Consider the following 18,376-nt stretch of genomic DNA (forward strand, 5'->3'; position numbering starts at 1 on the left):
CTGGGTCTGACAGACTCAATGTTATTTAAGTAAAAAAGTATTAAAACACTAACTTTATAGAAAATTTAATTCACTTCATTTTTATTAAAACTTGAGTGTTTTTTTTTTGAAAACTGCCATTTTTATAACTTCTCACTAGATACTGTATTCTAGACATCCCTCTGTTGAAGCAATGACATTAAAATGGCAGCCCTACCCCCACCACTTCCCCAAACCTAAAGAAAGAACTTCCCCAAACCTAAAGAAAGGAACTATACACATTATTGGTACAGTAGTTAAACTGAAGGAATAAGGAGTGCCAAAGATTTAAAACTTATATACGCATCTGAAACCTAATGAGACCAGGGTCTGTAAGACCTTGTCATCTGGATCCACAAATATGATGAACTCTTTCAAGTACTCGGCAATGCCAAAATTAAGTTACACTGACACCCTGAACTTGTGAATAATCACTCTCTTTAGGTAGTATCAAAATTTAATGTTTAGTTCTAGCATGCCATTAATGAAAACCAAAACACATTAGTGGCTCCTGCTGAGAAGTGGGAATTCCTTATCTGAATATGTGAATCTCTTTAATATTAGTAGTGAAGAAAGACAGGCATGCATACTAGTTTTTCATTATTCAACACACCTGATAATTTCAATGAATGAATATAACTAGTATAAACAATTTTCAAAGTACAATATCCATTCCTTTAGATTACACTAACAAAATATACAAATGTTCCTAGGACTTCTCAAGATGTTTTTCGAGTCCCAGTTCATTCACCTGGTTCATTCTTTTCATTAATAATTCACCGATAAATGGTAAGCCAAAGGTATGATCACAGATCATTTAAGAAGAATTAGACGTTTAAGGAGAAACATATATTTCCGTAATACTCACAATGATAGTAAGGAGGCTGCTCTGGCCTACCAGTTAGGAGAGAATCACTAAAGAAGCCACAAAATTGTGAAAACAAGGACATCAACAAAGAATGAGAGCAAAAACGAATTAAACAGACCTCAAAATTCTATGGCCATAAGGAAAACAAAATAGCAAAAGGAGATATGAACGTCTACTCGCCTCCAATCACATATCAAGCTGGAAGGGAGCAGAAGTTTAACAGGGTTTTACAAGAACATAGCCTTGACTGCCTTCTCTTAAAATGCAGTTTGGAACTCCTTATTTTTCTTTACTATTTCAACATGGTGTTTTCCCTCTAATGAAATGAATAATGAAGAGGAACTCTGGGATTTGACAGTAATATACTTGAGTTGGCATATTAAACTAAAATCCATTTCATTTCTATGGTAATGGATGGAAGTACTAGATAGTTATCAATGAAAATAAATGTATGGTGATAGAAATTATTCAAGGATTAATAAAAGTAGACAAAATGCACCTTAAGAGACGAAATAGTAAGTTAGGGAAATAGCCTCGGGCAGGAATCTGAAGATAGGAGTTTTAAAGAGTGACAACCAATTAGAATGAAGAACTTCTATACCCTTTTAAACAGAGATAAACATATACAATGAGAGGAATATGATTAGATATTTAAATACTCTCTAGTACTTTAATGATACCATGTTATATGGAAGAAGCACTGCCTCATTTTATTAGCAGCTTTGACAAACTTCTAGTGAAACTGAATTGACCAGAAGTCCCTTAGGATACCTTCTTCCTACTCTGTCTTAGTCCGGAAGCTCAGCTGAAACCTGTCCTCCATGGGTAACCCTGCTGGTATCTGAATACCTGTGGCATAGCTTCCAGCATCACAGTAACACGCAAGCCCCCATAGTACGACAAACTGACAGACACGTCGGGGACTAAGACTAGGAAGAAGGACCCGGCAGTATACTTCTGAAAAGCATTAGCCACTGAAAACCTTATGAATAGCAGCGCAACACTGTCTGATATAGTGCTGGAAGATGAGCCCCCCAGGTTGGAAGGCACTCAAAAGATGACTGGGGAAGAGCTGCCTCCTCAAACTAGAGTTGACCTTAATGACATGGATGGAGTAAAGCTTTCGGGACCTTCGTTCCCTGATATGGCACAACTCAAGATGAGAAGAAACAGCAGCAAACATCCATTAATAATCAGAATGTGGAATGTACAAAGTATGAATCTAGGAAAATTGGAAATCATCAAAAATGAAATGGAACGCATAGACATCAATATCCTAGGCATTAGTAAGCTGAAATGGACTGGTATTGGCCATTTTGAATCAGACAATCATATAGTCTACTATGCAGGGAATGACAACTCCAAGAGCAATGGTGTTGCATTCATCATCAAAAAGAACTTTTCAAGATCTATCCTGAAGTACAACGCTGTCAGTGATAGGATAATATCCATACGCCTACAAGGAAGACCAGTTAATTTGACTATTATTCAAATTTACGCACCAACCACTAGGGCCAAAGATGAAGAAATAGAAGATTTTTATCAGCTGCTGCAGTCTGAAATTGATCGAACATGCAATCAAGTTGCATTGATAATTACCGGCGATTGGAAAGAGAAAGTTGGAAACAAAGAAGAAGGATCAGTAGTTGGAAAACATGGCCTTGGTGACAGAAACAATGCCGGAGATCAAATGATAGAATTTTGCAAGACCAACGACTTCTTCATTGCAAATACCTTCTTTCACCAACATAAACAGCGACTATATACATGGACCTCGCCTGATGGAACACACAGAAATCAAATTGACTACATCTGTGGAAAGAGACAATGGAAAAGCTCAATATCATCAGTCAGAACAAGGCCAGGGGCCAACTGTGGAACAGACCATCAATAGCTCAAGCTGAAACTGAAGAAAATCAGAGCAAGTCCATGTGAGCCAAAATACGACCTTGAGTATATCCCACCTGAATTTAGAGACCATCTCAAGGATAGATTTGACACACTGAACACTAGTGACCAAAGACCAGACGAGTTATGGAACGACATCATCCATGAAGAAGAAAAGAGGTCATTGAAAAGGCAGAAAAGAAAGAAAAGACCAAGATGGATGTCAGAGGAGACTCTGAAACTTGTTCTCGAACGTTGAGCAGCTAAAGCAAAAGAAGAATTGATGAAGTAAAAGAACTGAACAGAAGACTTCAAAGGATGGCTCGAGAAGACAAAATATTATAATGACGTGCAAAAAGCTGGAGATGGAAAACCAAAAGGGAAGAACACACACGGTGTTTCTCAAGCTGAAAGAACTGAAGAAAAAATTCAAGCCTTGAGTTGCAATAGTGAAGGATTCTATGGGGAAAATATTAAACGATGCAGGACGCATGAAAAGACGATGGAAGAAATACACAGAGTCATTATACCAAAAAGAATTAGTCGATATTTAACCATTTCAAGAGGTGGCATATAATCAGGAACCAATGGTACTAAAGGAAGAAGTCCAAGCTGCTCTGAAGGCGTTGGCAAAAAACAAGTCTCCAGGAATTGATCAAATATCAGCTGAGATGTTTCAACAAACAGATGCAGCGCTGGAAGTGCTCACTCGTCAATGCCAAGAAATATGGAAGACAGCTTCCTGGCCAACTGACTGGAAGAGATCCATATTTATGCCTATTCCCAAGAAAGGTGATCCAACCGAATGTGGAAATTATAGAACAATATCATTAATATCACACACAAGCAAAATTTTGTTGAAGATCATTCAAAAATGGCTGCAGCAGTATATCAACAGGGAACTGCCAGAAACTCAGGCTGGTTTCAGAAGAGGACGTGGAATCAGGGATATCATTGCTGATGTCAGATGGATCCTGGCTGAAAGCAGAGAATACCAGAAGGATGTCTACCTGAGTTTTATTGACTATGCAAAGGCATTCGACTGTGTGGATCATAACGAACTATGGATAATACTGCAAAGAATGGGAATTCCAGAACACTTAACTGTGCTCACGAGGAATCTTTACATAGATGAAGAGGCAGTTGTTCAGACAGAACAAGGGGATACTGACTGATTTAAAGTCAGGAAAGGTGTGCGTCCGGGTTGCATTCTTTCACCATACCTATTCAATATGTATGCTGAGCAAATAATCTGAGAAACTGGACTATATGAAGAAGAACGGGGCATCAGGATTGGAGGAAGACTCATTAACAGCCTGCGTTATGCATATGACGCTTGCTGAAAGTGAAGAGGACTTGAAGCACTTACTAATGAAGATCAAAGACCACAGCCTTCAGTATGGATTACACCTCAACATAAAGAAAACAAAAATCCTCACAACTGGACCAATGAGCGACATCATGATAAACGGAAAAAAGACTGAATTTGTTAAGGAATATTATTTTACTTGGATCCACAATCAACAGCCATGGAAGCAGCAGTCAAGAAATCAAAAGACGCATTGTATTGGGCAAATCTGCTGCAAAGGACCTCTTCAAAGTGTTGAATAGCAAAGATGTCACCCTGAAGACTAAGGTGCGCCTGACCCAAGCCATGGTATTTTCAATCACATCATATGCATGTGAAAGCTGGACAATGAATAAGGAAGACCAAAGAAGAGCTGACGCCTTTGAATTGTGGTGCTGGCGAAGAATATTGAATATACCACGGACTGCCAAAAGAACAAACAAATGTGTCTTGGAAGAAGTGTGGCTAGAATGCTCCTTAGAGGCAAGGATTGGTGAGACTGTGTCTTACATACTTTGGACATGTTGTCAGGAGGGATCAGTCCCTGAAGAAGGACATCATGCTTGGCAGAGTACAGGGTCAGTGGAAAAGAGGAAGACCCTCAACGAGGTGGGTTGACACAGTGGCTGCACGAATGAGCTCAAGCATAACAACGATTGTAAGGATGGCACAGGACCGGGCGGTATTTCGTCCTGTTGTGCATAGGGTCGCTATAAGTCAGAACTGACTCAACGGCACCTAACAACAACAACAACAACCCTTAGGATACATGCTTAATTTTGAAACCTCCAGAATGAAAACTTTAGTATGATTATGCTTTGTAAATTTTAATTTCCAAAATACAGACTGAGGAATTGTTAAGAAATAGTAAATCAGTAACAAACTACCCATACTTGAGTGTTATAACTACTGTTACATTCTCCCTTAGACAGCCTTACTAGCAGCCTTAGGGAAAGCGACATACCTCCAGCTGCTTACTGGCTTCTTCATTTCTCAGTATCAGGGACAACTTAGTGCGCAGGCTCCGAAAGTGCATGTCAATCAACATGTGTGCTCGTTTGGAGGTGACTTCGTTGATGGACTAAATGATTTAAATTAACAATGTTACTATCAAAGCAAATGAACGAAATGAAATAAACCAAAACAAACAACTCAACAACACTCACCAAAATGACAAGCTGATAATTTTCTGGATCATAGGTTACAGAAAAGGCGCCAACTGCCTTTTTGAAGTCCTTATGTGCCGATTCTTTGGCACACCTAGAAATAAAAAGAATATTCAATGTTAAGCTAAGATAAATGATTAGCAACTACTGGCATCAATATATGCCAAAAGATTTTCATTTAATTGAATCATATAGATTCATACTAAACTTGCTATATGTAAAATATGCCATTTCCTTTAAAAGTTTAGTTCGTTTGCTGTATATTGTATCTCTCTGAAATACTCAGCCAAATCTAGTGTTTAATATTGTACAAACAGAAAAAAAAAAGTTCGTTACTCCAATTCTTAATTGTCAATCATCTAGGCTGTTATGACATTATTGGTGGTCTTACATGATCAAAGGTGACTTGTTTAGAAAAACCATTCCTCTGCAGGCTTCCTGGTTTCATTTCTATATGATAAGTCATTAGTTTTCTTGAGTAAACTGTTGAAAACTGTTACGGAAGCTACAGGGTACGTGATTTTGTTTTGTTGTTTGTTTTATAAAGCAAAACTGCTGACCGATTTAAAGGAGAGAAGGAAATGTACATGAATTAGAAGACACGTTTACACACATGCACATTCTCTAGATCAAAAAGCAGGATTTCTATATACTTTGAACTGCAATATTCATGTAAAGCACAACATGATCCCATCAAACTTATAATAACCACTTGATGAAATCATTAAAAACAATGAGGAATCTCATATGTAGAAAGGGCATTAACCATTACTCTGGATCAAGGATGATAAAATGGAGAATTACCTCTTGCAGCGTTTTTAGCTCTAATTAAATACTTATCTGAAAATATTAGCTAAAAGGAAAAAAAAATCTGGAGGAATCCTCTGTCTAGATTTTTGACTTGTGACTTATCACAAAACTATTATCACATTTGCATTATAAGTTTTAAAGTCTTCAAAAATTCAATGAGCAAGTTTGTTTATTTGAGTAATAAGCAAATACACATTATGCACACGAGCCAAGCAAACTTAAGCAAGTGCAATCATATTACTGGGAAAAGCTAAATAAGCTCTTTTACTAAAAAATTTCCTTTTACAAATCAAACCATCTTGGCCAAAGTTCACTGACTCTATGTTATCAATTTGTACTATTTTAAAATGTATGTAGTTTTTAGAAGTGCATATGACCTGTAAGTTCTCGGCCTTCCTTGCATCCCAACTTACATTTGTCTTAAATCTTCTGGCACATCCAGTTTGATCTTGTGGAAAGTATCCTTGGTGGCAGGTTTGTTGGGATTCACCGATCGCAAACGTTCAATTGTGACGATTTCATTGTAAGTAGCATCACACGCCGCATACTCTATCACATAAAACTGCCAGAAATAAATAAAAGTCACCTCTAAACATTTTTTAATCCGAGCAATATGCTATTCAGTTATTTTTAAACAAATTCCTTGGAGGAAAAAAAAAAGCTATATTTAATCAACTTAACTGAAATACATGAAACATACTGAACACATAAAGAAAACATTCGAATAAAATGATTCAAATTAGGTATTACTGTAAAATGGAAATCCAGACTGAATTGTACTACCTGGGTTTAGAGAAGGGAAATAGTATAAGAAAAAAATTGTAAATAAGCATTTTCCTACCTCACCCTTTATCATCCTCACTTTAGCTAACCACCAACAGCAAGGCTCTTTTTCATTTGCTCTGGAATAAACCTACGCAAAAATCACAACATAGAATATTTCATGGTTAACGTCACTTTGAAATCTATAGATTATCAGACATTGAGGAAGATGCATTAAAATGCCCCTAGGCATACTCATTTTACCTGCAACTAGATTTTACTCCTTACAGCTAAACATAGATTTATAGTCAGAAAATGACCGAGACTGCCTGTGAGCTCCCTATGAAGATGATTTCCTATTTCTCTGTGCTAGATCACTATTAACTAGTACTCTGAACATGCATGTTGAATAAAACCTGATTATTCATAAACGGGGGCATACTTCCCTTGGGTACTCTGTGAGCTACGAAAACATATCTAAAATATACAAACTTATTTTTTGTTTTACTCTAATAAGTGAATAACTGATCAGAAGTTACTGACTCTGGCCTATTATTGCCTGGTTGCTTGGTCATTAAATGGGTAAGACCATTGCCCACTCAGCCCACTAAGGATACCACCCTGGCATCCATGTCTCCTGGGGCCTAAATCCTTGGTCACTCCCTCGGTCACTCTGGTCATTGGTCTCCTTTCCACTAAAATGGACAACTCCATAGCTGGTGAGCCTCTGGATACCACCTTCCCGCTCTTCCTCACACTGGGGGTCCATTCTTCTAATCAATCTCTCTGCTGACTACTCCAAAGTTCACTTATGATGCGACGACACTAGCAAATGAAGGTTAACAGAAAGAGACAATATAGTATACATAGAGTGAGACAGAAATACTCAGAAGTGGAAAAGAGAAGTGGAGAGGACAAGGCAGATGGGGAGGAGAGAAGTACAGAGCCTAAGGCTGACAAGTGAGCCAGGCTCCAACTCCTGTTATCCTTTTACAACTTAAGTTAAGGGTTATATAATACAGTGACTAAATACAACTGAATTTCACCTATTTTTCCTGCTTGCCTCCATCCGTCACCTTCAACTCTGTAAATACCAGTGGAATAACCTTAGTTAATTGTTACATAATACAGTGAGGACGCCCTAGCAAAATCTCTCATTGGTCTCTACCTGTCATGTGACTCACTTTAAAAAAAGTCCCATTTATGCATCCAGCAAACACTACCATGAGCATTCTCAATATAATAAAAAAAAGAAAATTGCCATCGAGTCGATTCCGACTCATAGTGACCCTAGAGGACAGAGTAGAACTATCCCACTGAGTTTCCAAGGAGTGCCTGGTGGATTTGAACTACTGACCTTTTGGTTCGCAGTCGTAGCAGTTAACCACTACGCCACCAGGGTTTCCATTCCTAATACAGACAGTCCAAAAAACCTGGTCCTTGCCTTTGGGAGGCATGTGGTCACTTAGGTTTCAACTCCTGACTCCCTTTTACAACCTAAGTTAATGGTTATGTAATACAGTGACTAAATACAACAAAATTTAATCGGTAGTTCCTGCTTGCCTCCATCACTCTCTTTCAACTCTGCTCATGCAGGAAGAGTAACCTTAGGTAACTGTTATATAATACAGGTCATCCTAGCAACTGCCTCCCACTGGCCCCTACCTGTCACCTGACTCACTGGAAAAAACAGTCCCTGTTATCCATCCACTAAGCACAATTATGGAGCCTTGGTGATGCAGTGGTTAAAAACTCAGCTGCTAACCAAAAGGTCGGCAGTTTGAATCCACTGGCTGTTTTCTGGAAACCCTATGGGGCAATTCTACTCTGTCCTACAGGGTTGCTATGAGTCAGAATTGACTCAAGGGCAACAGGCTTTTTTTTTTTAATAAGAATTATGAGCACCCCTGTTATAAAAAAAAATAGACACACCAAAAAAAACTAGTCCCTGCCTTCAGGAAATGTATAGTCTCCTGGAGAATAGAGGCAAGGGGACAATTAAAAGTCTTCAAGAATACTCAGTGTTTGTTCCCTACTGGCATCCCTTGCAAAGCAAATCCCAGTTCCTTACACCTAGTAGGTACTTTATTCCATTTACGGTTTAACATTACAGAGAAAAGAACACAGGACTGGACATCCAGGCACCTGCCCTAACCATTTTCTACACCACCTTCCATTCTCTTACTTTTTTCCTTCATAGAACTTGTACCTGTTATGGTATTAGCTATCCTCACTAGAATGCAACCTCATCGAAGGCAAGGATTCTGTCCTCTTTTGTTGTACCTTCTGTACCTAGTATAGAAAACAAGTACCCAGTACCACTTTTACCTTACCTGTACAAATGTCAACTTAGCTGCTCCCTTCATACCACAATTATTCACAGGTAGCGACTATTAATAAGGCATTATGCTAAATATTGTGGAGAAAGAAAGGAAGAAACTTAAAATGGAGTGTGGGAAAGGGGAGCAAGGAGAGAGAGGGAGGATACTATACAGACTAACTGAGAAGTACAAAAACAAGTTTTAATGGATAGAGAAATCACAAACACAATGTTTTGGTTAATGTTAGATCTCATAGCATCCTTTGGTCAAAGAAATCAATGTCACGGTATGCCCCATGAAAACGATGAATTACCTACTCATCTTTAGTTAAAAACCCATTTAACTAAAATGTGTAAAACGGTTTTTTTAAACATATGAGGGGCATTTACTGCTGCTTCAAGAAATTCTAGGATAGTGATGTATTATAAAGCATGACTTTTTGTCCTTAGTTAAACTGTTTTTCCTATTTTGCTGAAAATGGGGACACACCCGTAAATTAACAATATACTATCCAAACAAAGATGCAGAGATTGATGAAAGGAGGAAAAGAAGTACCTAGTGGGCAGACGAAATCACTAATGTTCAAAAATTGTCCCAAGTGCTGCTCAAATAACCAAATTTAAGCATCATCTATTATTTCAAATCATTATGAAGATTGCTTAGGCAAAAGCACAGGCCCATCTCAGCTGTAATTCTCAAGGCAGTTTAAACAGTATTAAAGACAAGGATAAAACAGGCACAGGCAAGTGAAACAGCCCCCACTCCTTCACTGCTTCGCAATATTAAAGCAGGAGAAACTTACCTCAACTTCATCACTTTCATTTATATCTTTATTATAACCTACAGGTGGTGGGAATCTCACATCATGGAATGGAATCTGCCTCTCAGGCTGCCAGCTGCAAATAAGCAAACATACAATTATTTAACAAGCTTTTGTATTTAGCTGAAACAATGATCACATTTCTTAACTTTTGGTTAAGTGTGATCTTCTGTTTTTCTAGTTTAAAGAAGCAAATGCTTTAAAACATAAATTTTTTGAGGGAGGGAGGGAAAATTATCAAATAGAAGATACATGTTAATATTGGTGAAGGCAATGGCAATATACGATATGGAGAAGTCAGCACAACACGACCAAGAGAGGACACTGAGAGGAACTTGCAAGAATAATGGGCAACCACGATAACTACTACAGCATAGTCATGCAACAACAGTATTAATAAACAATAATTTATGAATGGATACATAGGTAGAGATGCCCAGAGGTGCGGGAGGGTGTAAGAGAGCTCACCCACCGGCAGCTAGAGGCTTGGTGATGGATATTTCTATGTACATGACTGTAGCTGCTCCTCATATATTAATATAGACAACAGAGCAGAAAAGGGGCACAGTCAGGGAAACCTCTTAGACGTAACCAAACACCTCACAGAACGAAGTTCCTAGGCTCAAAGACAAAGGACCATAGACTGGGGGACATCTACATCAACTGACACAACACTGTTCATAAAGACAATGTTCTGCATCCTAGTTTGAGGAGAAGCATCTGGGGTCTTTAAAGTTCGCAAGTGGCCATCTAAGGTACAACTATTGGTCTCTTACCGTCTGGAGCAAAGCAGAGTGAAGAAAACGAGAGACTCAAGGGAGCAATTAGTCCAAAGGGCTAATGGAGCACATGAACCACGGCCTACACAACCCTGAAACCAGAAGAACTAGATGGTGTTTGGCTACCAGTACCGACCACTCTGACTGGGATCACAACAGATGATCCTGGACAGAGTGGGGAAAAAATGTAGAACAAAAAATCAAATTCACAAAAATACCAGACTTACTGGTCTAACAGAGACCAGGGAACCTCTGAGACTATGGCCCTAAGACACCCTTCTGACCTGGAACTGAAGCCATTCTCGGAGACCACCTTCCACCCAAACAAAAGACAAACACATAAGATAAACAGTAATGCCCAAAAGGAATGTACTCCTTAGAACAATCAATTATATGAGATCAAAAGGGCAATATTTGCCCAAAAGCAAATATGACAAGGTACAAAGAGGTAGTAAATCAGGAACAATGGTAACAGGTAACCCAGGGTGGGAATGGGGAGAGTGCTGACACATTGTGAGGAATGACACCAAGACCATGAAACATTTTATGTACAAACCATCAGATGGGAATCTAATTTGCTCTGTAAACTGTCACCTAACGCATAATAGAAAAAAATTTTTTTAAAGTATATATATGTGATTAAATTGACAACTGCAACTCTAAAAATTAGATACCAACTTTAGGAAGCAGTGAGTTTATGTTAATGAAGAACAACTCAGAAAAGGAGGGTGAGAATGGCTGCACAACTAAAAAAATGTAATCAATGTTACTAAATTGTACATGCAGAAACTGTTAAATTGGTGTATGTTTTGCTGTGTATATTCTCAACAACAAACTAAATAAAATTTAGGAAAAGAAAAATATAAACACAGTATTACAAAATGCCCAATAGTACAATTATGTGGTGGTTTTAAAAAAGGTCCTGAATTCTTTGATACTCTTCCCTCCAACAGGTGGAGCTGAATTCCCCTTCCCTTGAGTGTGGGTTGGTCTTCAGGACTCACTTTTAACGAATAGTGTACGGTGGAAGTGACGGTACATAATTTCTGAGATTACATCATAAAAGGTACTGCAGCTTCCTCCTTGCTGTTGGACCACTTGCTCTGGGAGAAGCCAGCTGCTACGGCATTTGGACACCCAAACAGTCCTATGGAGAGTCCCACGTGGAGAGCAACTGAGGCTTCCTGCCAACAGCCATGTGAATGAGCCACCTTGGAAGAGCCCCAGTCAAACTTTCAGATGACGGCAACCCCAGCTGGCATCTTGCCCATGCCTTCGAGAGAGACCCTGTACCAGAACCACCCAGCTAAGCCAATCCCAATTTCTGACCCAAAGAACCTGTGATATAATAAACACTTGTTGTTTTAAGCTGGGGTATAATGGTAATATAGAGACATTTCAACAAAGCCTAAATGCAGCATAGCAGTCTTGTAGTTCCATTTAGAATATTTCTCTCAACACAAGAAATTAATCTTAGAATTTTCAAAAAAGTGTCTTCCTTTCAATAATGCCAACCTCAGAGAGTTCTGATCATTAGAGTGTTCTAATTTGTAAGGCCATAAAAGAAAATTTACTTTGATGTTTAAATTAAGTATGTTAGTATCTGTAAGTGTTGGTAACACCATCAACATAGTTCTACTTGTAAAGGAATTTTAACCACATTCCAATGACCAAAGAAATGGGTCCTAAATGCCTTTGAATTCCCAAGCAAAACGGGGCAGTCAGCACATTACCAATTTGCAACTCACTTTTGCCCCTTTAAATTTTAGATCCCACGAGGTGGTCAATTCTTGCCGTAGGTGGCTGGCTGCTGATCAGTGTGACGTACCAGCATGCCCTGGGCTGGTGCGGTCTCATAAACTACAGAAACCCGGTGGAGAGAGTCTACAGGAGTTCAGTAACTTGTTTTTTTTTTTTTTTTTTACGATACAGAAGGATTTTGAAAAAGACCAAATTATTCTTTTATATAACAAACACATTGTAAAAACACTGGAGGGGTTCAGCTGCTGGAGCAGTCACTTCTGGGTTCCTTTTGGGGTGTTTTATCAGCAAATATTGATACCTGTCCTATGTATAATGTCAATGTTCTGCTAAACAGCTTTCTTAGTAAAATCTTATTGAGTAAACGGTTTTTTTGTTCATTTGTTTTGTTTTTAAGAGCCATCACATAAGAGGGCAGGTAATATCTCAGAATGTGTGGAAATCCACATGGGGCCTAAGTTAGACGGAACCCTTCCTCTGAATTACTGTACACAACTGGAAACTGTAAAACTTTTTTAAAAACTATCTTAACTTCCAAAAAGCCTTTGTATACTTATTGAAAATTTGTGACTTTTAAAACGTTACAAATTCATTTTTAAGTTTAATCTGTAAAGTATATAATAATGATAAATATATTTTTGGTTCCAATGAGAAGAATTATTTTATTGCTTAAATGTACAGTGATAAAAATTCTAATTATTCAAAAATGTGAACTAAGGAAGGTAAAAACAAAGCATCTAAAATAGTTTGGTATTTGAGTTACAGGAGTTTCTTTATGATTGAAAGGGAAGAAAGAGTAAACAGAATCTTAAGTTCTATTATCAGGAAACGTTGCTTTTAACAGAAAACCAAAAAGGAAACACACAAAGAAAGGGAAAGAGAGTACTTTCCTAAGAACCGATCAACTCTGAGTAATATGACCAAACCCAGTGCTTTATCGCAAACATACTCCAAGAACACAAGGAAAAACAATTGAACTTCTATTCCCAGGATGACAAATAGCTAGAAGACAGACTTTTATGCAGATATGGTACAAGAGATAATTAGGAAGTTCAAAGATCAGATAATTTTAAGTTAAATAGAAGTCTGACAGAAAACAAAACTGATCTCATAAATCAGTGTATAAACAAGACACATTCTTAAATGCAAAGAGGAAATCAGTGTTTGCTTAATACTTCAGATGAAGGACTACAAAAAAAAAAACAAAAACAAAATATGAAAAACACAGTGTTTACCTAGTGATGGGAATAAGCAGATAAGAGTAGAATGTACTTACAAGAAAAAAAATTACTCTCCAGGTTAATAATGAGGTGTGATGCCTATATGCTTCAATGTTGTTCAGTGTATAACCTTGGACACTCTACAAAACTGCAAAGAGGCACATTCTGGAACATTTGGCTCCATGTGTTCAGAGAAAGGCCTTCTATTATTCAAACTTGTATTTTAGTTTGAGACTATTAGTCTGCAACTGGTAACAGGGCTGGGTGCTCTAAACTCTTTTATCTTTGTCCCCCTAAAGGTGTCACTACTTTGTCCTATTGGTAGCTAAAATAATCTGCTAATAGTCTAATTATAAAATTTATTTTCTAGACACTAAAATACAGGCCTGCATTTTAAATTTTCTTAGAAGCAAAATTTTTTTTATTGCTCAGTGTGGTGGCTAGGTCACATACTATTTTTTAAACAGCTATATTGAGATATAATTTGCATGCTATACAATTCACCCATTTAAAATGTACAATTCAATGGTTTTTAGTATATTATTGGTATGCAAAACCATCAACAGTCATTTTTAGCACATTTTCATCACTCCAAAAAGAAACCCAGTATTCTTTAGCATTGTTCCCCTCTTGCTCCATTGCCCCAGTCTTCAGCAATCACTTCTACTTTGTCTCTACAGATTTATGACCTGCTTTTAATATACTATTATTTCTCTTGGTACATAAAATCCAAAATGTTATAATTGTCAAACATTCATCAGAGTTCAGTGAAATCCTAAGATCATGATCGGATCTACACTTTACCTACGGAGTTCATACGCTCCTTTGGGATCTCGAACGGCTATTATGAAACCAGCCCTCATTAGCATCCAAAAACATTTACTCAAGAGGTTTGCTTCCCCTAATAAAATGTTAACATCTATACTACTGATGCCTTCTATAGCTAATGTTCCTAGGACTGCAAATATTTTTACTTTCTCATCTAGCAGAAGAAAGCAGAGAAGGTCAGCTAGTGCCATTACTGATTTACAAAAAAGATGAAACTGATAAAAAATAACAGGTAACCATGATTATTTCTAATAAAATGTACTCGACAACTAAATCAATTGTTTTTAGATTAAATGCTGCAAAACTTACATCAATTTTTACCAACACCTGCAAATGCCTTCATTTTCATCCCCTTTAATAATGACAAATATTCCTATCTAAACTCGCAGTTAATCCAGAAGAATCTGGTTAAGGACACATGTAAGAGGACTGAGATACAAGGATCTGGGTTATACAAGAGGTGCCTCTGAGGCCATTAGCAGGAACAGTCATTTCATTGGTTTAATGTTCAGTTGCTCAGGAACTTCCTGGTCATTATCATGAAGATCCATTCCTGAAAAACACTCAAACTGGACTATAATTAAAAAAAAATGAAGAATAAAAATAACAATTAGCATAAAGTATCAAAGAACTGAAACATTAAAAGATACTTATCAAGACACTTACTTGTTTTCAAATGCAACTGTTATTGAATCTTCATGAACATCCTTTACAAATGCCTGCGAGAAAAACACCACAGTTAAAATAACTTCTAAGCCCGAAAATCATTTTAATGTTTTCAGTTAAGTTTTACAGATAACATTTTGTGTTTCAGAATAAAATGGAGCTTTAAATAAAAGTGTCATTTTTTGAAGATCATTGTTTCATTAATCACATCTATGTTGCCACCTGCTACGCGCTAGGCCCTAGGAATACAGATACTTCAAAAAATAAAAACAAGGCATCAAAGGAAAAAAACTGCTCCAGAGTTCAGTACCTAAAAGGAAAGAGACAAGTAAACTGAAACATACAACACTGTGCAAAGTGCAAAGCTGGAGGTACACTTTAGGCTAGAAATACTGAAAACCAAGAAACCTGTTCAGTGCCATGTGTCAGCCAGTACAGATCTGCTGCAACTATCTTTTGCTTAATAAGATATTAAGAAAATAGTAAGTGATTAAATAAAACCTCAAATCTATGTATACATAAGTATACTAATTTTTCTTTAACAACCATATGCTGGAAATACCACTAAAAAGCCCAATTACCAGAATTTAATTAAATTATCCATCTCACAAGCACTCGGAGAGAAAAAAATTATTAATACAAAGCACAGAAATTTAAATTTTTTAAGTGTGATGTGCAACTGCTAGTAATCTTTAGAAAGACGTAACAAAAAGTAAATAGTTAATTATCAACAATTCTTTAATCAATCTCAAATCTTACTATACAGCAGCGGTAATCAAAACAACCTAGTACTGGTTCAATGACAGACACATAGAACAATGGAATACAATTGAGAACCAAAAAGGAAATCCATCCATGGGCAGCAGATCTTTGACAAAGGGTCAAAGTCCATTCAATGGGGAAGAAACAGTCTCTTTAACAAAAGGTGCTGGCAAAACTGGATATTCATATGCAGAAAAATGAAATCAGGATCCATAGGTCACACCATGCTAAAAACTAATTCAAAATGGATCAAAGTCCTAAATGTTAAAGTTAAAACTATAAAGTTCCTGGAAGATAACATAGGGTCAAAACTAGGGAACCTACTTTTTGGCACAGTCAATCAAACAAAATTAAAATGCATGAATGACAGAAGATAAATCAGATAATTGGGACCTCCTAAAACTTAAAACAATTATGCTCATCAAAAGGCTACCAAAAGAGTAAAAAGAGAACCTATAGACTGAGAAAAATCTTGGGCAACAACATATCTGATAAGCATTGAATCTCTAAAATATATACAAAACTCTAACAACTCAACAACAAAAAGACAATCCAATTAAAAAATGAGCAAAGTACCTGAACAGACACTTCACCAAACAGAACATTCGGACGGCCAACAAATACATGAAAAGATGTTCTCGATCATTAGCCAATAGAGGGATGCAAATCAAAACTACAATGAGATACCATCTATCTAATCCCAGCCAAAATGGTAGCAATCAAAAAAAAAAACAAAACAAATGCTGGCAAGGTTGTGGGGAGACTGGAACTCTTATACGTTGCTGGTGGGATTGTAAAATGGTTACAACAACTACGGAAAAGAGAATGGTGTGTTCTAAAAAGCTAGAAACAGAAATACCTTATGATCCAGCAACCTCACTTCTAGGTGTATATCCTAGAGATATAAAAGCAGAGACAGGAACAGATATAGACACACCTATGTTCACTGTAGCATTTTTCACAATAGCAAAAAGCTGGAAACAACCTAAGTGCCCATCGATGGATGAATGGATAAAGGAATTTGTTACCTACATAAAACGGAATACTACACAACCATAAAAAATAGCAAAGAGTCCACAAAACACCTTATAACATGGATGAACCTGGAGAACATTATGCTGAGTGAAATAAGTCAAGCACAAAAAGGAATATTGTATGGTTCCACTATTATAAAAAGTCGAGAACAGACATACTTTGATGCTTACCAGGGATAGGATAGAGAGGGAGAGGGAATCACTTTCTAGCTAGTAGACACTTTTGGTAATAGGAAAGAAATGAAACCTGTTGCCCTCGAGTCGATTCCTACTCATAGTGACCCTAAAGGACAGAGTAGAACTGCCCCATAGGGTTTCCAAGGAGCGCCTGGGGGATGTAAAGTGCCGACCTCTTGGTTAGCAGATGTAGCTCTTAACCACTATGCCAGCAGGGTTTCCTGGTTATGAGAAAAGCGATCCGAAATATGGGTGAAGTCAGCAAAACTTGACCAAGGTAAATAAAGACATTAAGAAGTATACAAGAAAAGGGGACAATTTTGGTAAAGGCTGTAACATATACAATTTTGCAAGAGTAAAAACAACCAAAAAACATGTGTGGTTACATAGGTAGATATGGATGCATACATGTGTACAGGAAGGTATACATGAGTGTCTGTAGGCATGGGTATGCACACATCTGTATATGCTGCATATATATCCACGTATATAACAAACCACACGGAGGCACAGTTACAAAGCCTTCCGAAACATATCCAAACAACTTGTGGGATTAGTTTACTGATCAAAAGGCTTGGGACTGTAGTCTCGTGAGACAACTTAGTCAACTGGCATAACATAGCTCACAAAGCAGCAGCAGTCAAGAAACCAAAAGATACATTGCATTGGGCAAATCTGCTACAAAAGACCTCTTTAAAGTATTGAAAAGCAAGGATGTCACTTTGAGGACTAAGGTGCACCTGACCCAAGTCATGTTGTTTTCAATTGCCTCATATGCACGCAAAAACTGGACAACAAATAAAGAAGACTGAAGAAGAATTGACGCCTTTGAATTGTGGTGTTAGTAAAGAAAACTGAATATACCAGGGACTGACAAAAGAACAAATTCTGTCTTGGAAGAAGTACAACCAGAATGCTCCTAGAGGCAAGGATGGCGAGACTATATCTCACACACTTTGGACATGTTGGCAGGCGGGATCAGTCCCTGGAGAAGGGCACCATGCTTGGTAAAATAGAGGGTCTGTAAAAAAAAGAGAAGATCCTCAACAAGATGGATTGACACAGTGGCTGCAACAATGGGTCGAAGCATAACGACTGTAAGCATGGCGCAGGACCAGGCAGTATTTTGTTCTGCGGTACACAGGGTCG

At 37.6% G+C, this 18,376-nt stretch overlaps 1 protein-coding gene across 13 annotated transcripts in view; it reads right to left on the reverse strand.

The window, feature by feature from the left end:
• FMR1 (fragile X messenger ribonucleoprotein 1) overlaps positions 1 to 18,376 on the reverse strand; it is a 56,818-nt gene that overhangs the window by 18,954 nt on the left and 19,488 nt on the right. For all 13 annotated transcript variants that reach the window (XM_049871767.1, XM_049871769.1, XM_049871759.1 and 10 more), the window contains exons 2-7: positions 15,255 to 15,307; positions 9,983 to 10,076; positions 6,939 to 7,010; positions 6,511 to 6,659; positions 5,288 to 5,381; positions 5,086 to 5,202 (exon numbers count right to left, since the gene is read on the reverse strand). In XM_049871767.1, coding sequence (XP_049727724.1) covers positions 5,086 to 5,202; positions 5,288 to 5,381; positions 6,511 to 6,659; positions 6,939 to 7,010; positions 9,983 to 10,076; positions 15,255 to 15,307 — 579 coding nt within the window. The remainder of the gene's footprint in view (positions 1 to 5,085; positions 5,203 to 5,287; positions 5,382 to 6,510; positions 6,660 to 6,938; positions 7,011 to 9,982; positions 10,077 to 15,254; positions 15,308 to 18,376) is intronic.

Source organism: Elephas maximus, chromosome X (assembly GCF_024166365.1).
Source record: "Elephas maximus indicus isolate mEleMax1 chromosome X, mEleMax1 primary haplotype, whole genome shotgun sequence".
Taxonomy (NCBI): Eukaryota; Metazoa; Chordata; class Mammalia; order Proboscidea; family Elephantidae; genus Elephas; species Elephas maximus.